Below are 26,872 nucleotides of genomic sequence, written 5' to 3' on the forward strand. Positions count from 1 at the left end.
CATCATGTCAATGTATTTTGCTGTACTTGTTTGGTCTGGGGACCTCGTGTTGCACCCAAAAGCCGCCAGAAGGCCAGGAGAGGGCATCCAAGCGCCATATAAGGAATTTATCAGCCTGTGGAAACAGAGGTGGCCACAGGACGTCGCCATTTTGTGCCTCTTTTTTTTCTCTCAATGTTGCCTCAAAAAGGTCACAAATAAATTCTTTAATCGATTGCAAACATGTAACATGTATGCTTTCCTCTTCAGAACTATTTGAATCATATTCATAACTGGATGTGTAACAAGAAAGCATATTCTCCGAATCTGTAGCCATTGTTTTGATTCTCAAGCAATGCAAGACGTCTTGGCGTGATGTCACGAACTGGGGGCGGGACTTTCTGAAAATGCCCAATTCGCAGATCAATTTTTTGCAGATTTTGGACATTTTAAGTCATTTTTATTGGTGTTTTGCATTTGACTAAAAATATCATACTGCATGTTTTGTGTATTTTAGATGCTATAAAACGTTTTTGTGGTGTCAGTTAAAAAACATAAAAGTGACGTCGGTTGTCCTTTAAGGCGACATATTAGCACGTGTTGGTGCTTTCTGAGTTTGTTTACATCACACACTAACTACGCCCCAAGCAAAATCTTGTCAGTTTACACCAGGATGAACTCACATCTGACAGCAGCTGCCTCTCGAAGGCTGTCACCATGGAAACAAGCACGTCAAGGAGAGTGGACTATTTAAGCAGTCGTGTTTTATTTATATATAAAGGGCGTTCAAAGAAAATGTCTTTCGTCAATGACATTGTAAAAGAAAAAAAATGAAAACAAAAACACATTCCAATGAAGTACATTTGTTTTGTCATCTTGAATTATGAATTAAAAAAACAAAAACTGGACACTTGTACTGTAAATATGGGTTGATGCAATGCAGCTACATATATAAATATGCCTTTCTTGATACTTGAACTATGTAGTTTTTTTATGAAACGGTTTTGCACATTTACAGTATACAGTTGACATTTTTATTTTACTGTGCTTAGAATATCTTGTTTTTCTATCCTTTCACCCCCCCCCCCCCACACACACACACCCAACCCTCTTTCAAATTGCTGCCGTGGACTACAAATTTCCCCATTGTGGGACGAATAAAGGTTTTCTGATTCTGATTACATAATTGTTGTAATTCCCAAGAGGCAGGCATACCCAGAAAATAAGAAACCCAAACACCCAAGCCATTTTTTGTTTTTGCTTTATTGGTTTCATTTTTTTTTTTTTGAAGCATTTTAATACATTTCTGTGCATTCCCACCGGTCTGGGGAGGTGTGTAGCAAAGCATTGTGGAACATGTAGGCCATCATCTGACTAGTTGTCATTTTCCAGCATTTGTCTTTCTTTTACATTGGCACTTAACGTGTGGATTTTTTCAAAATGCTCAAATTAATAACTTTGACAAAGGCACTTCTATATTTCATTACCCCCTTCTTGTTCAGGTTACATTTTCTGAAATATTTACTTTGCGTCATCATTTTTGGCACCAATACGCTGGTCGTGTGAATCTCAATATAGTTACTACAAAAAGCTACTTAACTTATATTTATTATTATTTTTACAATTATTGTCAGGCATTTGGAATAAAGCAGCATCAGTTGCATGATGAGCAGACGATAAAGTCTTACAGCTATTTTGGTGACGAAAAAAAATCCAGCATGGAGAGAGGACGTCGACCAAAGTGCAAAGTAATCGACTTTTTGCCAATAAAATTGTCAAAGATTGACAAGGCACACACATGACTGTAGTGGTCACCGGGATTACACAGTAAACAATTGGACTCACGCATGTACTAATGGCCGCGAGGAGAAGCTACAATCAAAGAAGAGTTAAGCCTAGAGGCTGCCCTAAGGCCTCATGTTGCCTTGGAAACGTGAGATAAGGCGATAGGTGTGGTTATACGTGCGTTCACCTAAGATGCATAGTTTTAGGAGAAAAGAATAAAATGGGGAGGGGAAAAAAATCCTCCAGGCCTTGTAATTGGCTGCTAGTAGAGTGCAGGGATGCGATTGGTAATCAGAGTAAACCAGAATACGATGTGGTCCGAGAATAGCTATCGGTACAAAGAAGTATGAGGGCCACGTTGATTACAATGAAAATTAATTAGACAGCGAAAATAAAGTCGCAAGCTTTCTAGAATATTTGAGTAGAAAAAAGCAATTTCATTGCAAATATGTAATTTTAGGAAAGTGTTCCATTTAAGAGTAATAAAGTCTAATTATTTCGATCCAAATGTAATTTAGGGACCAAAAATGTACAAGCGTGATATCTTACCCTTATAATGTCAGGCTGTGAGGAGAAATAAGCTTGATGTTTTCAATATCATTTTTTTGTATTTTTAACTATTTAAAAAAAGAACTAAAAACAATCTTATAAGAATCAAGTGCTATCTTTTCAGTAAACAAAACTTATGACAATTAAAGTGATACAGTGGAAATAGCGCATTTTTTGACACTTTTTAAACCAATACTTGGCTTTTTTTTTATAGTTGTTATTAGGAAGCTATTTGTTATTTGTGGACTTCATTGGAGTCCTTTGTTTCTGCAAGCAAGTATTTCTCTCTTTAAAAAACATATTCTAGTCAAAGGGGGAAGGAGGCGCCGGTTAAACACAGATGATTGGTCCGTTGCGTATAGATGGTTGCATCTGGAGTGCGTGAGAGAAGACCGGAATGCGGCACGTGTGGCTTTTACGCTTTGGCGGGTGCTTTTGCGGGTGCTTTTGCGGGCGCCTTGAGGGGTTGCAGGCCTCTCATTTTGAAGTAGGACACCACCTGGGTGGGCACCTCAGCCAACACTGACTGTGCCAAAGTCGCCATGGGGGCCTGGTGAGACAAAGCAAAAGCACACGCAGGCGCTTAATGACACGAGTCCACTGCTCAAAAAAGGGAGAATTCAATTTGCGTCTTTGTTCCATCTGTCAAAATCAGTTGCAAAGCTTTGTGACCAATAGGAAAGTAGTAAATTTCGAGCAAGGAAGTGTGTTAGGGAGAAATGATGTATCTCTTCCTGGTTCTGGCTCGACGGAGTTTTATGATGAAACACCAGCGGGGACCAAAATGGTGAACAGAAAAGACTACTTTATTCTTGTAAACAATAGAAGGACATGTCTAGTCCGAGTGCAAAAGGCAAGAGAGCGCAAAGGCAGCCCCTTTCACCTAGTTTTATCATAAAGCAGTGAGGATATCATCTCGACCAGGCCTATCAGCAACAAGGAGGGGGTTGGGAGAGTATTAGACTGAAAATGAATACTACAGCGCACCCTACTGGTACAAAATGTTATCTAATAAGCTACATACATCTATATAGACTAAACTAAAGATGAAATAATATAGGATGTTTACGGGTGTGTATAAAAACGTTCTATCAAAGTGGAAATTAAAAGTGAAAACGGAACATTGGATTAAATTGCATTAAAAGGAAGGGTCTACGTTTTTAGTAAATCATTTTAATAAAAGAGTGAAAATAGTATTAAATAGAAAATTTGGGTCAATTTAACTCATTCACTGCCATTCCCGAATTTATTTGGGAATTGAAAAGTGTGACGTGGAGCGCCATTCCGGAATTTGATAAAGCGCTGGCCAGACCTCTGGCAATGTTTTTCCCTTCCACAAAGGGGCAGCATCTGCCTTTTGTCCATGTTAGCACTTTGTTACAGCTTCAGCTGTTGTTAAAGTGCTATATAAATCAATATGTATGCATTGTATTGTATTTTGTACAGCCACCCCCATTTCAAGCTCAGATAACTCCAGACCCATATAACTTAGGAATTAACTCTTTGTCTGATGAAAGAAGAGAGTCTAAGGTTTCTTACGCTGCATTGACTGTTTATGTAGTCCTAAAACTCAATATTCTGTGGGTCCTGCAATTTGACAAAAACCCTGGCAGTGGAGTGGACACATTTTTGCACATCATCCAGCAGTGAATGAGTTAATAATAATTGTTTTATATTTATATTAGCAATTATAACCCCATTTTAGGATGATCGTCGAATATGTTTCGATTTTCGCCATCTGGTCACAGTACCGCGCACAGAGTTGGATACTCACGTCTTTGAACTTGAGGAAGGGGACAAACTGGACGATATCCCTGGCAACGGCCTCTCCCACTGTGGACCTCAACACGCCGTCGTCTCCATCCAGAAGCTCCATGGCCTTAAAATCAGCCGGCCCCACCCCTATGATGATGATGGACATGGGCAGTCGAGAGGCGCGCACAATGGCGTCCCGGGTTTGGTCCAGGTCGGTAATCTCGCCGTCGGTAAGGATGAGGAGGACAAAGTATTGCTGTGGACATGAGATGACATCAGCCCAATGGATTCGCCGGACGTCCGTACGGGCAATGCAAGTTTTCGGTCCTCACAGAGGCGCTGTTGCTCTGGGCGGCGCCCGAGGCGATGGAGGCCACGTGGTTGATGATGGGGGAGAAGTTCGTCGGGCCAGAGAGTCGAAGTTGAGGGAGGACCATCCTGTACGCTTCCACGATGCCCTGAATGCCTACCGTAGAAGAATACATGCATCACGCAAGTGATCGTATTTGAGAAAAGCAATTATTGATTACCTTGGCAATAGGGGTTGGTGGGGTTAAAGTTGAGAGCAAACTCGTGATGTGCAGCCTGCAGGATTCACAACACGATGGCGTCAACATGTGCCACCATTGTTCAATGTGCAAACATATACGGGTTTTAAATTCGATGATTGTTGAATATGGTGGTCGATTTTTCCTCGTTTTCTATATTCTCAACGACAAAATTCAAAGTAAATCGAATAATCGATTTACGATTACTTTAGGAATTACGAATCCCCTGATTTTTTTAGATTACCGTATTATCCGGTGTATAAGGCGCACCCCCAATGAATGGTGTATTTTCAAACTTTGTTTCCGGCGCACCCTCAATGAATAAAAAAAGTTTTCCGAATATAATAAATACCAGTTTTCCAAATGCAAGGCATACCACATTATAAGGCGCTACAGTAGAGGCTGGGGTTACGCACTACTTCGACGGGGGGAAATGGAGTCGGTGGCTTCTGCTAGTAGTTGCCAGACCTGTTGTGGCTCAATATAACTTCACATGCAAGGCGCGCCGGTGTATAAGGTGCAGGGTCATCTTTTCAAGAAAATTAAGGCTTTTGGGGGCGCCTCATACACCGGAAAATACGTTAAGTTTATCCAAGGAAAAATTATTGTTTGCCCTTTTATCAGAAAAGGAAGCACAAACAAAAACTGTTTAGGATTCAGGTGTGGCTTTGAAAAAAAATTGCTTTCATGGAGTACTATAAAATCACAATAATGTTAAAATGATAAAATGAGACATTTGGGATCATTTCAAGTTGGATAACTAGACGAGCAAAGTCATTGATCCATTTACTGAACTACGGTATTTTCCGCACTATAAGGCGCACCTAATAGCCTTAATTTTTTGTTCAAAAGCCGACCATGCGCCTTATAATCCGGCGCGCCGTATATGTGGATCAATATTGAGCCGCAACAGGTCTCGTAATTACGGTAAGCAGCCAAGATTCCACTTTCCCCCCGTAGAAGAAGTAGTGTGCGGTGCATGCTGGGATATATACAACGCGGTGTCAACAGCGCGTTCAAAGCTAGACTGCTAACTGCGTGCGAGCGATGGATGCAGAAGGCGAACACACGTGCACAAAGACGGGGAGACAGCGCCGGACAACATACGGCAATAACTGTTCAATTTGGACACGGAAGAAAAAGAATTATTTCCAAGGATTCGAACATGAGGAATGAACTGATAAAGTGAGCTTTACGTGTTTCCTTTGTGTGTTTACAGTTCAACAAGGGTTGGTGATATTGTAAATATGGGCATTAACGTGTGAACAACAGTTATTATGCTATTGCTTTTGAGAGTTATTATTGTCATTGCTTTGCACTTTTAAGAGTGTTAGTATATTGTGATTGCATTTACATTTAATTTACCGTAACTGCATCCGAATGTTTTTTTTTTCTCGTTCCCCTCCACTACTAGCACTACCTTGCTGTTGTTAAAAGATAAACCGTGTCACAAAAATACGAATACTTTACCTCGAAGAAAATAATAAAACAGTTGTGTATTCATTTTGGGAGTGAATGGAGTTGTCATAAAGCTGATTTGTAATCGATTAATAAAATTTGACTGACCTCTCTGACTGTTTTTGTTGACATTCCGTTTAGCGCTGCACCGTCGAAGCAGCGTTTAGCACCAAATGCATAACGTAACTCCAGCCTCTACTGTAGCGCCTTATAATCCGGTACGGCGTATATATGGAAAAAGTTGTAAAATATGTCATTCATTGAAAGAAGTACAGATGACGGCTGAAGAAACCTTTTCATCGATGGACCACTCCTGTACGACTGAGAGCTTACACAGTCTCATTGAAGGTGCGCCTTATAGTGCGGAAACTACGGTAGTAAAAATGCTTACAGCTTTGTTGAATATTAAATAATGGAAGTGATGTTGATTCACGGCTACACGTGTAATTTCTGTCATGATTTCATTGAGGAAGTGCAATTTCAACATTGTATTCACCTGGTAGTCCGGAGGAAGTTTGGCTCCAAAACCAAATGCGGGGAAGAGTTTATCACTGAAAAAAAAAAAAATCACAATGAGTTAAAACACACATACTCAAACCGACGTGCTTATTTTGCAGACAAGTATAACAATCCGCAAAGAGTCGGCCGGATAAATTGTATTATAAAATTGCAAATAATCGCAGTCGACGAATCTAGTCAACAAGTCTCGCGTGTGAGTGAAAAACTACTGACGTGTCATAGTCTTGGATGACCTGGCCCACAGACCAAAGTGCAGACAGGTACTGGTTCAACCCGTCTGGACTCAAGTAGTGGAGAGAATTGGGCGAGCGAGGGTCCCCGTTGGAGCCCGTGAAGTCGATGCCCACCTGTGCACGCACACAAAAGTGTGTGTTAGTGTGTGTACGTGCATGTATGTGCATGTGTGTGTTAGAAGGACCCTCACAGTGAAATTAATCTGGCAGCCGCCCATTACGTAATCCAAGAAGCTGTGCTGCGTGGCTAACTGTAACATCACAACAGCCAATCAGGTCAGAGGTCAACGGAGGTGTGCCTCGTTACATCGTAACAGCAACTGACTGCCTGGAATCGTAACACAAGTGATGGCATCACAGCTAGAGTGAATCAATCAGTGGTACCTTGCAACTTTTCACAGAGACCACCCCAGAGTTTTTGTAGCTCTTTTTCTTCTTCTGCTTGTCCGGGTGGATGCAATCAAATGCCACCTAAAAGACAAAGCGCGAATAAAACACAAATGAGATGAAGAAAAACACTTAGGGTTCGCTGTCGAAATCCGCTAGCTTACCGGTGAGCCGGAAGCGGCTTTCTGGAGCTCAGACACTTTGGTGGTGAAAGAGCCGATGAGGTCGTGTGAGCCGTCGCTGTCGTGGTCGGAACAATCCACCTGAGGGCGACAGAGAGCGAGTCACATCTGGTTAAAATACAATAAATTAAATAAAATGGACTAATAGATAAATAAGCAAACAAAATGAAATTCTCATTTGGTGGGTACCTTTAGAGGCCTTTCCAGGTCGCTGCTGCAAAATGTCTGCAGAGGGACTGAAAACTTCTTCCAACTGGGATTCAGGTTGTTCTTCACTACCTGTACATGTGCACAAAACACACAAAACAAAAAGTGTTTGGTAGAATGATTGTCATCATTATCAAATTGAGTATTTCAGCACCTCTGTTCTGTGCACCAGCTGCCATTTTCCATCATCTCCTTTTTTGAAGAACTCTAGGAAGGGGTCCGATTTGCCAAATGTGTCCTGAACAAACAAGCACATACAGATGTAAAGAAAAAATATTGATTCATCTTTTACGTCTGACAAGTCTGTTACTACCGGCATGCAACTACGTTTGCCGAAAGCACGGCAACACTTTTTGTCACTGTTTAGGCTGCTTTAAAGGACAACCGACGCCTCCGGACAAGTTGTGTCCATAATTTGTAAAATCACTTCAAATGACTTCTACTGAGCGTATTTTACAAAGATTCCACCGCATATAGCTGTATTTTACGTTTCAAGACTCGCGCTGAATATTCAGGAAGTCTTGTTTTCGAGTTGATGACGATGCCTCACGTCTGGAACGCCCCTGACCAAGAAAGCGACACACAATGCATTTTGGGTACTTTGTTTGGTCTGAAAACTTCATGTTGATGGCGCAATTAGAGGGAAAACATAAATAACGTGATGGTGAATCGTGTGTTGCACCAAGACTACTATTTGATACGAGTTGACACAAATTCCCAGCAGACAAATCAGCCCATTTCCAACAGAGCTTGGGCGCCATCTTGTGCATTTTCCGGGACGCTACATTGGAGTCCTGACGGCTCAATTGATACTGAAGTACTTCTTTAATCGATTGCAAACATTTATGTTTTCCTCTTCAGAACTATTCGAATCATATTCATAACTGGATGAGTAACGAGAAAGCATCTTCTCCAAATTTGAAGCATTGTTTTGATTCTAGAGCAAGGCACGACGTACTGGCGTGACCTTACAAACAAGGGGGCGGGACCTTCTGAAATTGAAACTTTCTGAGGTCATTTTGAAGTAGTTTTGGGACACCAAGTCATTTTTATTTGTGTTTTTTATTTGACTAAAAATATCAGCCTGCATGTTTTGGGTATTTTAGATGCTATAAAACGATTTTCTGATGTCAGTTAGGAAACAAAAAAATGGTGTCAGTTGTCCTTTAATATACTTCAGGATGTGGACTTTTTGCTGTGAAAAATTATGTCAATGCAATCTACTGAACAGAAAATTTGGCCTGCATTTTTTACTTTTTTGGGGGTTGTGACACAGTCAAATTGGTTGGATGTTTGAAAACTTACGTGTGATAAATTTCGATTTAAAAATCAAAGCTTACCTTCTTGTCCAGATTCTTAGCCTCCAGCTCCAACTGGATAGCTCTGTTGTCCTTTATCTCTTCAGCAGTAATCTACGCATTAACATGAAATACTGTTAGATTAAATGATAATATTATGATAGCACAGAATAAGCAAACTACATACCGTAATGCTCCCTTTACCAGCAGGTTTTCCTTTCTTCAGCTGAAGTGGTCTGGTCAGAGTTTTGCTGGAAACAATCTGGAACATGCACAGATCCTCGTTTTGAGTGAGAGTCAAAAAACATTGGAGACAAGTTTAATGTGCATTTACCTGTCCCAGGGTGAGTTCCACGCCCCCCAGGTAGTCATCGTCGCCCAAGTCACGGGATGCATTGTCAATGTCATAAATGCCCAGTTTGAGGTTCTGCACCGTCTCAAATTGGTAGTCCAGGCGGAGGCGCTGACTGAAGGCCGGGCTGGAGGTGTTTTCAATACGCTCGGTTCGTCCCAACTAACAAGAAAGAAACACATGCAAGAGTCTATGAATCATAGAAAGACAAAGGTGGCTAGGAATACAAATATATGGGTTTTGTTAAACAAATGGGTTGTTACTTATAGAGCGCTTCTCCACCTCAAAGCACTTTACAAGACTATAGACAAATGATTGATTTTATTACCTCAGTCCAACTATCTTTTCCGGAGCGCTGCAGCAGCACACATAGCGGATCTGACTTTGAGCCGACGTCTTTGTCCAGCAGGTCTGAACAGGTGACGGTCAGCTCCACCTTAGATACACAGTCCGCCATCTATGTGGGGAACACCAAAGTTTAAGAAACATATCTCTGTTTCGATTGTAGCATCTCTATATTTGGGTTAGAATCACCGTCAGCGACTAAACAAGCCATATGTATATCATTTGCCAGAGGATCTGCTCTGATCATGTTCAACAAATCATCTGTTGTTATGTGATGTGGACTTTTGTTTTTAAACCAAGGTCGTCATTTTGAAAGGGAAGAGTCGTACGATGGGGGAGGCATATACCAAGAATAAACGTTACAGAATCAAAAATCCATGAATAGTCCCACAGTTGGGAAATATGCAATCTACAGCAGCAAAATTTAAAGGGGTGGCAGTGGGGGGAGTGTTGTAAAGAAAAAAAAGTATTGTGTGTACAAAAAATGACAGAAAACTGAACTGTACAACTGCACAAAAATGTTTAATAAAAAGAACTGTATATAGTGCAAAGTATAAAAATACAGTATAAAGCATGTATATCTTCTTTTCCGTTGGGCTTATGTAACTGTATTTAAACTACATATGGCGGCTGTGCGATTTACAATGTATAAATACAGTTCTTTTATATTACGGCTCACTATATAAAAGTATACGATTAGAGAATGATATTTCGTCTATAAAAATACTTCACTATGGAAAAAAGGCGACAATTATGAAATGTAAATTCTACGTATATTTTACAGGACACGCCCATTAAGTTTCGCAAGGGACACCATTTTCGATGTGCTACAATCGTAGCGTAGAGAGGAACTTTAACAGGCAGTTTGGTTCAACATGTTACAATAAGTCAGCCATTAAATTGGGAAAAAAATAATATATTTATATTGAGTCCATTTATGTGGACGGATGACACCAACCGGGAGCCCGCAAAATAAATCATCTGCGACAAAACGCCTACACGCGAAGCAAACATACTGTTACCTGATTTGACTTCAACATTGGTCAGGTTGTTGTTTCAATTGGAAATATTCACGATTTCTTCCTAAAGTTACGAAGGCGCTGCCAGTTACACCGATGTATTTCACACAGGAAGCACAGGCCGATGGCAAGCTCTCGCTTTGATTGGACAAGCAAAAGAAGATTTCGTTTGATTGGATAGAACGAACTGTCATTCACCAGTACCCGCCTCTCTCTGAACACAACTTCCGTGAGTGCAACTTCAGAATAAGACATTCCACAACTCAACCGAGCCATTGCCACGACAAAGTTATTTTCGAGAAGGGATGCCACTTTTATTAAATTACCAAAATTGACGAATTATGGAATTATGTAAATTACTGAAATCAAGTCTTCCGTTTCATGTCGTCAACGCAATCTATTATTTTAACATCCACTGCAGTTTGAAGCGTTGCATCACATGGTATCAACGACGTTGCATTTTACATGCGACAAAAATGTAAACAAAACAAAACAAATGCCCTGCAAGGAAAAAAAAACATCCGAGATCCTCAAAGCATTAATTGGAGGGAATACGTTTGAAGTGGATGCAGAGTAAAATGCCACTTCCGCACATCGCAGCTTGCTTTTTTTAAAACATAATGGAAAAGAGAAGCCCAAACAAAGGCAAACTGAACCAGATGTTAATTTGTTTTTCTTAGTCAATGAAACAAAGGCTCAATGGCAGCTCCGAAAAAGGAACCTACCAACGGCAAACATCCACTTCCTCCTTCGCACCACTTTTGACTTGTCCTTTTTTATTGTCACACTGCACATACTGTACATTTAAAGGTCACATTACACATACTTACATGTTGCCATTATAACGCAATGTTTCAATTAAGATCAAAACACTGCCAATAATTTTAGAATTTTAATTAGTGGGGTGGCTGATACAAAAACTTAATTTCCAAAAAATGATCAAAACAAATTGAGGGGGTAAATTGTTGACTATTCATTTTGGTCGAAAAACGATGTCTATTTTTTGTTCCTTGTCACTTTGCCTTGTTCCTTGCCAGTGTCTTCTTGTGCCGGTGCCACGCCCGGATAAATACAGAGGGTTGTGTCGGGAAGGGCATCCGACGTAAAAGCCCGGCCGAAACAAACATGCGAATCAAACTTCTGAAGATGGAGAACACTGGTTCGCTATGGCATCCCCTTGAAGGGAAAAGCCGAAAGGAAAAGAAGATCAAAACAAATTGAGGGGGAAAAATGAAATTGTTGACGATTCATTTTGGTCTAAAAACGATGTCTATTTTTGTTCCTTGTCAATTTGCTTTGTTCCTTGTCAGTTAAAAGTGCGGCCACAAGACTCCTTTATGTTGTTGGCAGCTTTGACAGATAACTCTCCAAAAACATTTTACAGTTTGGACAACATGGATCATGGAAGCAGCAAAAGTCTGTGAATCATGCAAAGACAATAAGAAGGAGACAAGAGAGTGGCCGGGGCCGGCCGGCGGGCAAGAACAGCATCCTGTACATCCTTTTTATTAGCCAAAACAGACGCGGATGTTCAGACCATTTTGCATGGCATCATACAGACACATGAGACCATCCCAAATCGAAACAGGTACAACAAAAATGCTACCAAACTAAAATGCTGCAGTCTAAAGACTGCATGTCTATTAGGTATCATCGTGTATGCATCAACATAACCATTAAAAAACTAAACAAAAATACCTCATAAATTGTCCATAATGCTTCACAGCAACAGGATGACCTCCATATGTTCACCAACTTGCAGCCGAAAATGCATGTGACAGTTAGACTGGGAAATATTTCAAGGAATTTTGGAAACTTTCCACAGAAATTAAAGGGAGGAAAGGTGGGATAGGCTCCGGCATGCGTACGAGTCTTCGTTAGAAATAAGGAGCTCAGATAATGGACGAACAGATGGAACCTAAAAATTAAAAATTGAAAGCTGGTTCTTCCAACAATCTGATCATTTTTTTTAGACTGATGTCACTAATTGGCAGAATGAAATTCCAACAAGCAATTAATAGGGCAAAACACACATTATTTTTAGGGTGTTACATCCATTCCTTGAATGCGATACGCTGCCATAATTCTTATTTTTATAAAGGATAGGTACCAAATATAAAAATTCTCCAGATTACCTTCCCATGGACAATTACTTGAAACTTGGCGAACATTTTCCACCCCTTTTGCAGCTGCAGTGACAACTTTTAGTTGCTTTCCACCACGACCATCATCATCAATGTGGCAGAGAAGCAGAGAAACACAAAGAGCAGACATTTCATTTGGAAAAAGCACAACAGCAGAGTTCGAGAACGCACATGTTTAACCGCAACAATCACAAACGGGTAACACGCGATATTAGTGTAGGCAACACAGAATGTGGCGGCCCAAGCAGAGCGACCGCAAATGTGAAAGAACCTCAGCTGGGGCGCATATGTATGGTACACGCATCAAGGCAGCGACATGAGCACTACCATAGTGACAAAACACGATTCTGCAACCCTCCCTCCTCTCGCAATTTGTCATCATCATCATCATCAAGTCAGTGACTTCGAAATGGCCTGAACAAAGAAACATACAAGGATTCAAGTTTTTGGGGCAACACCTACTCGCCCCCCACAAATAAAAAAATCAAAAAACAAAACTGTTGAGAACAGAGATAGCATTCATCAAAAGTAAGACCGACATAGTTAAGAGCTTGTTTGGATTAGTGGCAAAAATGAGTCCCAGTTCTTTGGAGTGGTTTTGTTATTTTAACCGTAAAATCTCTTGGAGCTATAATAATGAGGTCAGACTTGCAAAATCTTCCACTTCTTTTCAATCATCAGCATCTACGGTTAGACTGGTGTTTTTTTCCAATTGGTTATTTGGTTTTTGTCTTTCTCAAAACAAAGATGGATTCAAAACGGTATTGGGAGACGTAAGCTGTGTTGTGAAGGGTGAATGTTTTGTGAATACATCACAATTACAAAGACCATCAATACCAAGTTGTGAATGCACAAAACTCCACTATTGACCAGTCCACACGAAGCCAGCAAATTCTCACTACCAGTACCCAACCGGCACCAGCTCAGCTTAATGGGGGTACATTTAGGATCAGTCTATGCAGTTCAGGGTCTTGGGGCGAAGCGGTTCCTTAACCAAGACTAATTTTGACTTTCCTTGCTCCAATGGGCCTGTCGTTTAGATCCATGACGGCAGCGGCGGCCTCTTCCGGGTTCTGGAAGGCCACCATGGCCTCGCCGGTGGGCAAGCCTTTGTCACTGAACTGCAAGCAAACGGATCCGGGGAGCACGTCGTATCCATAGAAGAAGTCCATGAGCTCGTCAGCGGTGACAGTGAAGGGCATGTTCTGTAACTTAACAATTGTTGGGGCAGTAGCGGGGACGGCGGAACGCTGATTGTTCGAGTTGTTGAGCGCCCCGGGGGCAATGGAGAGGCCCTCTGCCCCTGGGTTGAAGCCCGGAGGTCCACTGGGAGGTGGTCCCCCTTGACGTGCTTGGTTGGTGTTGTTGTTGGCTCCAAGTCCACCTCTGTTCTGTAACACTCCACCTGGCTTCCTGCTGCTGTTGTCAAAGGGCAACAAGCTCCTCAGCCCTTCCTGACCAAAAGTAGGGCCCCCTGGCATACTCGGTCGAAAACCTGGCGGCTCCAGAAGTGGAGCTCCGGAAAGACCCGCAATAAGTGGAGGAGCGACCGCAAGATTGACTTCGCCAAGTCCTAACGCCAACGGGGGCAGAGGTGGAGGTCCCGCGACACCATTTCCAGGAGTGGCGAACGGAGTGACAAATGGAGAGCTGTTGATGTTTCCCATTGTGGTTCTTAGGAAGTTAAACTCCTCACCACCAATCCCCGTGAAGGGATTGATCTGGGGCTGTTGTGGAACCGCCTGGGTTGGCAAGTGCTGCCCTGGCTTCTGGCTCTGCTGAGGCTGGATTTGATTTCTTAGGCTTCTCTTGTTTTGGGGCGGAGGGTTCCTCTCAATTTCCTTCATCTGCTCAAAAGTCACCAGATGAACAAATGCATCACGGCCATTGAGCTTCTGGCGGTGAAGTCTCTCCGTTTTACGAGCGTCTTCCTCAGTCTGAAGCTGGAAGACCGCCTGCCCTAAACCGTTACCGTGGCTATCAGTTAGAACCTTTAGCGTGTCTTCGTAAAGACCAATCCCCTCCAGGAAGGCCCGCACGTCCTTCTTTGAGATATTGTAAGGGATGTTAGTGATATGAGCGCAGTTTCTTGGAGTTTTGAGGCCATCTTGGTTCTTGCCATCATTCTGCGCTGCTTCGCGCTTACGGATGGAGTCGATCTTTTCCAGCATTCCCTTGTAGCTGATGGGATGCACTTGGATGAAGCGAGAACCCATGTATTGCATGTGAGAACCCAGTGCGGTCTTGTAATCCTGCTCCGTTTTGAACTCCAGAAAGCCTTCTCCTGTGGCTCGTCCATTGGGGCCGTAGGCGATGTACATAGTGTCCTCCACCACTGACAAGTTCCTGAAGAACTCCTTGATCTGTTTTTTGTCAGCCTCATAAGGGAGGCCCTTTAGGTAAACACAGAACTCTTGACGATGTGGAGATCTTGACCTCGCTCGCTGTTCTCGACCCATGTCGCTGGTTTGAGTATGGCGTTGGTTCTGGTCTTGAAAGTTTGGTTTAGCAATATTTTGAGAAGTCAGACCCATCGTGCTGTGATTGAGGGTGGCCCATTGCCTCTCTGAGCCTGGGCTGACCTCGACGAACCTTTGACCCATCATGCCACCGCCTCGCTTCACAGCTTCAAAGCTATCTTGGGACAAGAAAAATTTGACCATGGCCTGGCCGGTCGGACGACCTTGGCCGTCTCTCAACAGGCGTACTCTGTCCACCCCGAGACCCCGAAAAAAATCCCTGATCTCCATCTCTGAACAGGAGAACGAGAGGTTTTGCAAGAAAACAAACAACTCATCTGGATTGGATACACCAACGGCAGTGGCTGCAGCTGCCTTCATGTGAGCCTGGAGGCCCAGAGACGCAAGGGGCGTGAGAGGATTGAACAGCATCGGGTTTGGGGCACTGAGGGGGAGGCTTGCGGCAAGTCCTCCGGGTGGGGGCATTGTGGGGTTGAAAGGTGGCAAAGAAGGCATGTGTGTCAGGTGGGACATTGGGGGTAAAGGAGGCCCATGGGAAAGTTGGCTGACAGTAGGGACAGGGGGTAGGGACGACACGGGAGGAGGAACCGTGGGTAACGTGGGCATCGTTGGCATGGAGGGCATGGGTGCAATAAGCGGAGGGCCTGGATTAAGAGACGTCAGGGCTGTTGTCAAGGCGGGGGCAGCGTTGTAGCCATGAGGAAAGTTGGGCACCATACTCGCGAGGCTAGATGCGGCTTTGTGAATTGGAGTCTCCTGTGTAGAGCTCGCAGTCATCACTGGGGGGGTATTACTGAAACTGGGGTTTCCATGGCTCCCACTTCTTCCCGCTGTGGCCGACTGTATAGCAGGTATAACTGCCACGGAAGTAGGCCGATTAGCCGTCGTAGGTGTGGGGGTTTCGGGTGCAACCGTGCCACCCTCAAACCTACGCCTGCTCAACTCAATCATGTTCTGCATTTCTGTCTTGCTGCTGAGCAACAATGACACTTTGGAGCCCTTAATGGACCCACCTGTGCGCATCATTCCCATCCGAGCGTCCTCGTCGGTGGCAAAGACAATGAAGGCCTCGCCATGCTCGCCACCCACGATGTGCACGCCCCCATCAGGGATGGTGAGGCCAGAGAAGAAGTGCCTGATGTCCATGGTGCCAGCCACTATGGGCAGACCTTGCAGTCTGATGACTACCGCCATACTGACAGCTAATCAACAGGCCTACAACCTGGGGAGAGAGCAACACTGCCGTCAGATCAGGAGCAGAGAAACCAGACCCCTGGTTTCCAGATGTATGGCAAACATGTATTGACATTTTATTCCAAAACTTGGAACTTTATGGGGCCTCCTAACCAAACATTTGGAAACCAGTGGTTCTTTTGTGCGGGATTAGGGGTGAAGGAACGAAACATTTGCAGAGGAAGAAACAAAGAAAAGCTTAATTCCACACCCATTTTTAACACTTGAATTTTGTCTACTACTTGGAGAGGAATGAGCTCAAGCTCCCAAAACACAATTCACATCAGGCAGGGACAGTTTATATTTGTAAACAGGAATTATGTCATAAAATAAATGTAGCAGACCACAATTAACAAAGGACAGAATCAGTAAAGGCCTACAGGGGAAAATATCTCTACAACAAGGGCCCCAATGGATGGGACATATTTTAGTCGATTCAAAAATGTAAACGTCATCTTTCAGCCTATCAGTCTAGTCATGCTCAATACACATTTCCCCACGTTTCCATTGCATCAGATGTGAAATGTCCACATCATACTGGTCCACTAGCGAGTTATCGGTGAGTAAGCAACCGAAGATGGAGAATCCAAGCTAATGGCAAAGCTAATTTAAGATTTACAAGTAGGTGTGAAACATCGAGTGGGACGCTGGGCGACATGTCCACCTCACATTTCGGAGTTTGATCCTGGCTTGGGTCTGCCTTTGATTGACAAAGCCTTAAAGGACAACCGACGTCTCCGGACAAGTTGTGTCCATAATTTGTAAAATGTCTTCAAATGACTTCTACTGAGCGTACTTTACAAAGATTCCACCGCATATAGCTATATTTTACATTTTAAGACTCGCGCTGAATATTCCGGAAGTCTTGTTTTTGAGTTGGTGACGAGTCCTCATTGATTCTCCGAATCTGAAAACCATTGTTTTGATTCTCCAGCAAGGCAAGACGTCTTGGGGTGACATCACGAACAAGGGGGCGGGACCTTCTGAAACTGGCCACTTCCGGGTTCATTTTTTTTTTGCAGATTTTGGACACTTTAAGTCATTTTCATTGGCGTTTTGCATTTGACTAAAAATATCATACTGCGTGTTTTGGGTATTTTAGATGCTATAAAAGGACTTTTCTGATGTCAGTTAAGAAACAAACAAAGTGATGTCGGTTGTCCTTTAACAGTTCTACTAAAAACAAAAATCCTTCAAGACTTAGATATGGTTGACTAACATTTTCTTAATCTTCATAGGCATCCGCCAGATTGAATAAAAAAAGTCGGTGCCACATAAAGAACATGATAGAACAACAGCATAGGACTACCAGAGAAACGTAGAAACAAATGAAACAGTGTGGAAGGGAAAAAATGTTCAACCAAGCACACCATTAACAGAACCGCACATTAGCTTGATATTCGCATAAGCAAACCACCATTCAGCAAAATACAAGCAGCTCATTGAAAAACCTCAAAGCACACAGCAATACTATGAAAATAGGTTAAACAAAATATTTCGACATAAACATCGGGAACGCAGCTCAAGACCGCCACCAACCTGTACGAACAAGAACAACAAAACAGGAGGAAAAAAATGGACGGCATTTGATGAGCTATGCCAAGCCCCGTTTTTTTTCACTCAACATTTCTAAAAGGAAAGAGAAAATAGGTTATGTTTACTTCAGAAGTCAAGAAAAAAAATATTGATTCACCTACAATGCTCTGGTAAGTGGGAAAGGTGTTCCACAGTGGCCAACACACTTTCAGATTTTTATTTTATTTTTTATCAATGGAAAAAAAACAAAATGAAAACACACAAAGAGCTGTTGTAGGCCATCGCTCACGCCCTGACGCTCACATGCAGACTTACCATTGGCAAATCCAACTCAAGCTCCTGATGTCACTCACTGGGCCAAGCCCCTTAAAAAGCACACAAATACTACAATACATACAGTGCTTACACTTCATACAAACTGTTCATTTTGAATGTAGATTCTATATTTTTTATATAATATAGCTACTTTTATTCATCACAGAGCATTAATGTGATTTTGATGAATGGAGGAAAGAAAATATTCCTGTGGAGAAAAGTGCAAAATAAACTCGAAAGTTAGGTTACTACCACATGTTTTTCAATGCACTTTGAGTGCACACAGAAGTGCATGTGGCTAAGAATCTCCTAACTTTGGCAAACAACCCAGTCCAAACTTTGTTCCTCCAGTTGTGTTAAGTAGTCAAAGTTGACGTCCCAGTCTGAGTCCAACGCTTCAACAGACTTTCTTGATTCCATTTCCCATTTCAACAAGTCAATGGCACCAATTTAGAGTTTGAAAATGGGAACACAAAATAGGGTGACTTTTCAACCAATCGGGAGGACCCCCCCCCATCCTGAAAAAAAATAAAACCCACACACAAATTAATTTGTAAAAAGAAGTGAGATTTCAGTAAACTTCACTGCCACATTTCATCAAGCGGCACAGGTCAACTTCCTAAGTGGGAAGTAACCATATCACATATAGCAAGATACTCCAAAGGTGGGCAAGAACAGTGCAGCTCTACTTAGAACTGGGTATCACCAGTGAAAAAGGAAATATCAGGTAGGACCATGCTGTCCATATGACTATTTCCTCCCCACTGCACACTGGCAACCTAAATAATGAAGTGTCCTTGTGTGCTCAAAGGTCATGGACCTTTTCACAAAAATGTGGCCAAAATTAAGAATTTGCAGCTACAACAACTCTTCTGTAGCAAATCAAAACATCCTTTGAGAAGATATTAGACCAAAGTACATCAAACTACAAACACTTCTAAAATACAAGGAGAAACCACCAGTGTTGTGAAGAGAAAAGCTTCAATGAAAAATTGCACAGCAATCAGCAGATGTAACGCAGACGAGATCCTTTACAATGGCCAGAAAAAGCAAAAAGCACATTCATAAGACATAGCAGATCATTGGGAGTACAGGCAGCAACCAGTGAGGAGCTCAATCTTTCAACGCAGTACAAAATGCGTCAAAAATGTCTCTTCGCATGTAAACAGACCCAATAAAAATTAAATCCAATAAAGCAGCAACCAAACACGGAAAGTTTATCGAGCATTTATTCAAAATGAATTTGAAGAAACGGGGCTCAACTCATTACCAGCCTGCTCGTGATGGCGGATGTGGCGTCACCAGACAATTGTTCTGCCAGAACCCCAAAAAATTGCTGCACACAAACTCCTTCCATCACTTCAATTGACACAAAACGCTTCTTTAACGTCAGCTAGTTCACACCTCAACAAAAACACACAAGCCACGACGAACAAGGCATGAAACTCATGTCCGTTACAAGTGACATACAATCTCGAATAACCAATGGCTCACGTTGTTTTTTTTCTTCTACAAAGCTTCATTTTAGACGGCGAGACACAATTGTGACACACATACAAACTATATTGTGTGCTAGTTTCCGATAGAAGCGCATCAACGCAAACGAGCATGCGACGCCCCATTAGCCACCTAGCTAACAAACAACCCTGCTTTGTATGCATGTGTGTGGGAGCGAGCCAGAGTCGCCATTTTTCGGCGGCTGGTATTACAACTCTTTTTTTCATTTTAAGCAGGTCGTCTCTCCTGGAAATTCTTACCGAGGAATATGTCAACTAACACACTCGGTTGTTTGATTCATGCACGGACGTCTTGGATGCTCACTTCCGTCTCACCAAAAAAATATTTGGAAAAGGCAAGCTGGCAGAGACCACGGAGGATACACTCGAAATGTCGGTAGAAACAACGCGATGTTTTGCACTTGGCGCGAGAATATGACGTAAGCACGCACAATGTCCCAGTCTATCGGTGAATCTGAGTAACGCAGGCGATGAATCGAATGTCACATAGTGTGGTTGGACGGAAAATTCCTGCTTTGTGAACCTATTTTCTATTAAATGTTGTCGACGTTTTTCCTCCAGCACAAATTACACGGGAGTCGTGGGAAACTTCTGAGTTTGTACCAGTGTTTTACCGCTGACGCTTCCGGTGCAAGTCTGGTTGCCGGAGGTGTTTTGGGTAACTACGGCGTATTCTACACGTGAGAGTTTGGACGAAACATGGCATTTCTCGTTTTAAATTAACAAGCGAAACGCAGAATAACAACTGCTGTCTAACAAGTTAAAGGTAGGTCAAGGTTATGAAACTACACGTTTGAACATCGCCTTTCACCGGCGAAATGTGATTTTTGCCTCTTCGAGCGCGCTGTATGATTCCGCAAGGTTGCTGAACTTTTTATTATTTTCTGCTAAATAAAATGTTAGCTAAAGGGTATCAATGCCTATGTTACAAATCACGTTTTAAAATACTATAATTCTTCCTAATTTGTTTTTTAGGTATGTCTACCCAGGATGAGTCAGATCAAATTTGTAAACAAATGTTATTAGCTGCCCCTTATGAAAATGACCGCGAGTGAGCCTTTCTGTCCTTCGACACCGTTATGATATAACAAGAGGGCAAATTAATATAGCCTCCAGTTTTATTTTGCATTAATTTTGAAAGATGCTGAGCGATTCCGAGGCCACCGAGCTGCTCTCCTTTCTGACACCTGCGACGCGACCTGACGTCAAAGGTCACACCACCAGCTACATCCTGGGCTTGACAGCAAACGGGTAAGAGGAATTACGGTAGATGATCATCAAGCTGTTCCTGCATATACAATGAATGAAAATACAGAACTGTTTTTATTTTCGTTTTGTAGAGATGGCTGCCGCTTCCTCCGCACCAAACCCGACTTAATAGCCGCTCTTTTTGCACTGACCTCCGACCCGTCCATCGCCATTGCAAAGGACTGCTACCATATCCTGATCAACCTGTCGGCTGACGAGACACTGCACAAGGTAACTGGCAGCAATCCACTTTGCTGCATCCTGCAAATATGCAGTCAGGTCCATGAATATTTACATCCTAATGAGATGGAAGGCTGAAAATAGTTTTTAATACCCGCATCCCAACTTTTAAGGGAGCTGAAGGACATACCTAATACTATAAACACGCACTATTTAAATTAAGGGGTTTCAGAAGTGTCAAGTCTGTGTACTCAGCCCAATTTTGAACAAAAAAGTCTCTTATAGTGCATTGGTTTTTAACGTTTTTTTACATTGCCAAACTGTTGCGGCAGACCACTAACCAAAATGTTATAAAATGACATTCTGAACAGTATATTTAATTACAATAGAAATTCTCAATGTATTTATATTCAGTCAGTGTGATACCTGGTTCTGTTTCGATGAACACAAAGCCGATATCCTGGCTGTAATAGAAGAAAGACACACACACGAAGCTCTTCTTCAACAGCTCTCACTCTCTCTCTCTCTCTCTCTCTCTCTCTCTCTCTCTCTCTCTCTCTCTCTCTCTCTCTCTCTGTTTTTAGTTTTTATAGAAATTAGATTTGAAAAGCTCAGCTCACACGCATTTGTTGTGGAAAATGGGAGCAATGTCAGAACGGCTTTGTTGGCCAGAATAGATAACTACTTGGCAACAGTCAACCAAAAACGGTCCAAAGGAAGATCAGCTAATCTTAGTTTTAAACTCCGATCTTGTTTCAGTTCAGTTGATTCCGTCTGCCTTTGTAAAGTTATGTCCTTTCCAACAAATGATGCTGAGCTGTATGGGTCCCTAACCCAGTCAAAGCATTCAGTGGAGGCTGAAGAGAAATAAAATGACAACTTCTCCTCAAGACTTTTCAAATGTTGACATATTACCTCACACAGTGTACCAGTGGGACTTGGCCATTTCTCTGTGAGTGTGAACATCTCCAGGTTGGCACATTGCACATGTTGTTGCCCGAGGTGGATCTTTCAACGGAATCCTTTTACTTTACATGTGTTCGGCTACTAGGTCACTAGCTTTTAGCTGCTTCTCATTAACCTTTATGTTTTTTTATCATAAAGGTTGCCTGTTTCTCTGTATTTACACACAGGCGAGTAAAATAGTCTGTCGGCTTGTTTTGAAGCAACTGGTGTTTAGTTTGGCTATGGTGTTTAAGCTTGCTTGACACCATGGTGCTGTTGGATAGCTTCTCACTGCACACCAGGTATAGTGGAGTAGATGTTGTCTCATCCCAGATGAAAGAAAATCCATACGAAAGATAGCTCTCACTATATATCGCCTTGAGCTCACCGTCTTTGCTTTCTTTTTCCTACCACTCGCCTTGATTCGGGTCAGAATCTTGTACAGCGCCCAATTCGGAGTTTGCAGTTCCCCTTTTTAAAAACTTCTCAATGAGACGACATCTCACGTGCATCATTAAGTCTCTTGGAGGAACGAGGCAATCAAGCTACATGTTGCCATATGGACAAATATTAAATTACCCTCCCATTCTTTACAACACAGCCACCGGACAATGATATAATATTTGCAGAAAATGAATACAATAATTCATTCTTGAAGCACGTCTGAAGCGACATTTCCACTACTAATGTATGTTCACGGTCAGGTGTTGGTGACAGATGTCGATATAGTGCCCTCACTGCTCAAAAAGCTCCAAGATCATCAGTACCCATTCGCCGACCAGATCTGCACCATCCTTTCCAACCTGACGCGGCACGAGAAGACATGCAAGACAGTCTTCAAGGTATGCCGGTACTCCACCGGTCAATTTCCAACTATCACCTTCCACTTGGAATTCACGAAATATCTTATATTTGTCATGGTCAAAACAAAACCTGTTCCCCACATTCACCTGTTTTCCAGGTGATCCAGGAGGCGTATGGCCTGGCAGAGCTGGTGAACATGTTGTGTACGGAGGCTTTCAACCCTCACGCCAAGCTGCACTACCTTGCTCCTTTGCTGTCCAATCTTACGCAACTCCCAGAAGCGAGACGCTTCCTGGTGGACAAAGACAGGTGTGTTGTGTTGGTAAAACACACACACACACACACACACACACACACTCCAGATTCAATGCATAGGTGGCAAGCGCATTTACCGTAATTTGTGGACTATAAGCCGTGACTTTTGTCACAAGCTTTCAACCCTGCGGTTTATGCAATAATATTAGACCAACCGGCCAATAATATTAGACCAACCAATAATATTAGACCAACCGGCCGCCAAGGGCGCTCGACCACTGAGGGTAAGAGTGAGACAGGGCGAATATATGTGACGTGGAAGACACAAGTTGAATGTAACTTTGCGTGTGAATCGTGGATTTAAAGTATCCCTTCGAGTTGAATGGGAGGCTTGGATGACCAGCGGCGAGAAATCGTTTACCAAAACTGGTCGTATGCGAAGAGCAACTTTTGCAAGTCTGCCAGTGGATCCTGACAGCGTGGAGCAGTGTGAAAAAAAATCAACCATCACCAACGGGTTTCGAAAAGCCGGTCTGCTGCATGACAGCAAATACATGACTGCATTTTTTTTAACCAGCGTTGTTAGGGCTGTGTTACTACCGTAATGCTTGCTGAGTTGCTGCTGCGTTACAGGCACTGTTTTGAAAGAACACTTTGTATCGTCTTTCTTTATGAATATCTCATGTTTCAATTTGGGCACACGCGGCTTATAGACAGGTGTGGTTTATGCATTTACAAAATAGTTTTTCCTTTATAAATCTACTGAGTGAAGCTTATAATCGGGTGCGCTTTGTACTCCAGAAATTGCGGTACATTCCGTACATATACATGAATACAGATTGTTATTGTATTAAAAGAAATATTCATTAAGCTTTTATGTTTACCATCTAAAATGGGCTATTATACTGTAAACATACATATATGTAATTATCGTAATAATTGTAATATCCAACCCTTTCAGTTGAGAAAATGTGTTTGGGTTGTGTGTTACAGGTGTGTGATCCAACGATTGTTGCCCTTCACGCAGTTTGAGGCGTCAGCGGTACGGCGTGGGGGAGTCATTGGCGTTCTCCGCAACTGCTGCTTTGACCATGGTGAGACACCGCAGCTCCAGCATGAAAACCTTTCGTTAAATTTGTTTTGAGAGATGGGAAATGCCTTTCCACTACATGTCGAGGGATGTGTGTTGCCCGCTCGCTCAGTGTGTGGCCATGAGTCAAACTGTTAGTTCAACTAATATGGGTAGCGGGGGGTGGTGGAGCTTATCTCAGCTGTCTTCGGGCACGAGGCGGGGGGGGGGGGGCACACCCTGAATGGGTTGCCAGCCAATCACAGGGCACACAAAGACATACAACAGTCACTCTCACACTCACACCTAGGGACAATTTGGAGTGGCCAATCTGCCTGCCATGCATGTTTTTGGAGTGTGGGTGGAAACCGGAGGACCCGGAGAAAACCCACGCGGGCGCGGGGAGAACATGCAAACTCCACACAGGGAGGCGGGACCGGGACACGAACCAGCGACCTCTGCACTGTGAAGCCGGTGTGCTAACCACTTGACTACAGGGCCATCCTAGAAAACGGAGAACGTAAAATATAGCTATGTGCGGTAGAATCTTTGTAAGATGCATTCAGTAGGAGTCATTTCAAGTGATTTTACAAATGATGGACACAACTTGTCCGGAGGCGTCGGTTGTCCTTGAAGCTATTTAACTTGTTCACTGCCAGACGATGTGCAAAAATGTGTCCAGAAGCCACAGAATATTGAGTTGTAGGACTACATAAACATTCAATGCAGCGTAAGACCCTTAGACTCTCTTCTTTCATCAGGAAAAATAAGAGTTCATTCCTAAATTATATGGGTCTGGAGTTATCTGAGCTTGAAATGGGGGCGGCTGTATGTAATGCAATAAATGCATATTGATTGATTGATTGCACTTTAACAACAGCTGAAATGCTGACCCGTTGTGGAAGGGAAAACATTGCCAGAGGTCTGACCAGCGCTTTATCAGCACCCTTCCCAAGAAAAGCCAAAACCCGAACAAATTTGGGAATGGCGCTTCACATCATGATTTTCAATTCCCTAATAAATCTGGTAATGGCAGTGAATGAGTTAATTTTTGAAGCAGTGAAATTCTGCTATGAAACTCGATTTTCTCAGTTGTCACATGATCAATCTTCCGCAGCGAGTCACGGGTGGCTACTAAGCGATCAAGTGGACATCCTGCCTTTCCTGCTGCTTCCGTTGGCCGGTCCGGAAGAATTGAGTGAAGAGGACAATGAAGGTTTGGGCTTGATGGGTCACATGGATGCGGATGTTGACAAAGGTGATGGTGATGACATGATGATGTAATAGGTCTGCCTGTGGATCTTCAGTACCTCCCGGAGGACAAGAAGAGAGAAGATGACCCTGATATCAGGAAAATGCTCTTGGAAACACTAATGCTGGTAACAAAAAAACAAACATAGCATAGCTAAAGTACTCACGTTAGACCAAAGCAACAGTACAGAAAAATAGTACTCATTTAACTCCTTTTATTTGAGTACAAGTAACTTCCCACAACGTTTTGGCATGTTTTGTCTCACATCTATATTGCCTTGTAGCTGACGGCAACGAAAGATGGCCGACGGACCATGAAGGACAAGAATGTGTACGTCATCATGAGAGAATTCCACCGATGGGAGAAGGACCCCAGGGTCACCGCCGCATGTGAAAAACTGGTTGAGGTATGACCAATTAACTAATTGACAACAAGTGCAAAAACTGCATCATCAACCAGGATCATAAACATTGTCCTCTGTTGCGAGCCGACCTGGATTTCTCTTCGCTGATCATTTTTGTAATGAATTCACAGCAGCTAGGGCGCAACAGCAAATGCAACATCACTTCCAGCCTGAAGCCAATGTTGCTTTCACCCCACGTGGCATGTCGTCAAACCTGCAGGTGCTGATCGGGGACGAGCCGGAGGAGGGCATGGAGAACCTGCTGGAGGTCAACATTCCGGAGGACGTACAGGAGAAACTGAAGGAGGCCGACATCAGAGAGCAACGAGAGCTCGAGGCCGCAGAGGACAGGACACAAAAACAAAAAGAGGAAGAGCAGTTGAACATTAGTCAGGAATAATGTCACTTAGGACATACAGTATTTTTATCTGCATATTTTTAATACACAATATAAACTGGAAACCACACACTTAACTTAACTTTATTGATAGCCAGTGCCCAACAATGGACAATTGCGACAGATAAGAGGTAATCACCCATTGATCCATTTTCTCTAGGTTTCTCATTAGAGTCGATAGTCAGCTTGCTTTAAGTGAGAGAAGCGGGGTGAACCCTAAACGGGTCGCCGGACAATTTCAGGCTACATCGACAATCAGTTATTCACACTGATGGTCAAACATAAGTCTAATTTAGAGTCTTGTATCAAAGTTGTTTTTTCCAGTTAAGGCGGAGCTTACTGAACTGCTTGATGGACGTGGTCGAAAGTGCCACTGATTGTTTTCTGTGCAGAGAAGAGAGTTGTAGATCCAATAGAGCTCGTCCAGGGTGTTTAGAGGCCCTGAAAATTACTGAGTTGACGGTTGTACTTGATATCT

The 26,872-nt window shown here is 42.8% G+C and overlaps 3 protein-coding genes across 4 annotated transcripts; 1 reads left to right on the forward strand and 2 right to left on the reverse strand.

Moving 5' to 3' along the window:
- Positions 1-1,224: 1,224 nt before the first annotated feature.
- cpne1 (copine I) lies at positions 1,225-20,219 on the reverse strand. Of its 2 annotated transcripts, none has more exons than XM_089011199.1 (16): positions 20,082-20,219; positions 9,581-9,709; positions 9,235-9,414; positions 9,088-9,162; positions 8,943-9,014; positions 7,757-7,840; positions 7,585-7,674; positions 7,378-7,476; positions 7,211-7,297; positions 7,018-7,077; positions 6,807-6,940; positions 6,571-6,625; positions 4,599-4,653; positions 4,401-4,534; positions 4,088-4,324; positions 1,225-2,863 (listed from the first exon to the last, which is right to left on the reverse strand). In XM_089011199.1, exons 2-16 carry the CDS (start codon positions 9,707-9,709, stop codon positions 2,729-2,731), a joined length of 1,626 nt encoding a protein of 541 aa, XP_088867325.1. In that variant the 5' UTR covers positions 20,082-20,219; the 3' UTR covers positions 1,225-2,728. The 2 variants fall into 2 exon arrangements, with proteins under 2 accessions (XP_088867325.1, XP_088867324.1); XM_089011198.1 differs by lacking the exon at positions 20,082-20,219 and adding an exon at positions 10,620-10,748.
- Positions 10,867-20,218, reverse strand: rbm12 (RNA binding motif protein 12). Its single transcript, XM_089011197.1, has 2 exons — positions 20,082-20,218; positions 10,867-16,462 (listed from the first exon to the last, which is right to left on the reverse strand). Exon 2 carries the CDS (start codon positions 16,432-16,434, stop codon positions 13,750-13,752), a length of 2,685 nt encoding a protein of 894 aa, XP_088867323.1. The 5' UTR covers positions 16,435-16,462; positions 20,082-20,218; the 3' UTR covers positions 10,867-13,749.
- A 113-nt stretch (positions 20,220-20,332) lies between the features above and the next one.
- hgh1 (HGH1 cochaperone) lies at positions 20,333-26,462 on the forward strand. The gene is made up of 10 exons (XM_089011200.1): positions 20,333-20,607; positions 20,983-21,092; positions 21,182-21,320; positions 22,919-23,056; positions 23,176-23,327; positions 24,267-24,367; positions 25,460-25,558; positions 25,630-25,721; positions 25,878-26,000; positions 26,218-26,462. Exons 2-10 carry the CDS (start codon positions 20,983-20,985, stop codon positions 26,395-26,397), a joined length of 1,134 nt encoding a protein of 377 aa, XP_088867326.1. The 5' UTR covers positions 20,333-20,607; the 3' UTR covers positions 26,398-26,462.
- Positions 26,463-26,872: the final 410 nt, after the last annotated feature.

Source organism: Hippocampus bargibanti, linkage group LG12 (genome assembly GCF_051943395.1).
Source record: "Hippocampus bargibanti isolate YZ-2025 linkage group LG12, ASM5194339v1, whole genome shotgun sequence".
Lineage (NCBI taxonomy): Eukaryota > Metazoa > Chordata > Actinopteri > Syngnathiformes > Syngnathidae > Hippocampus > Hippocampus bargibanti.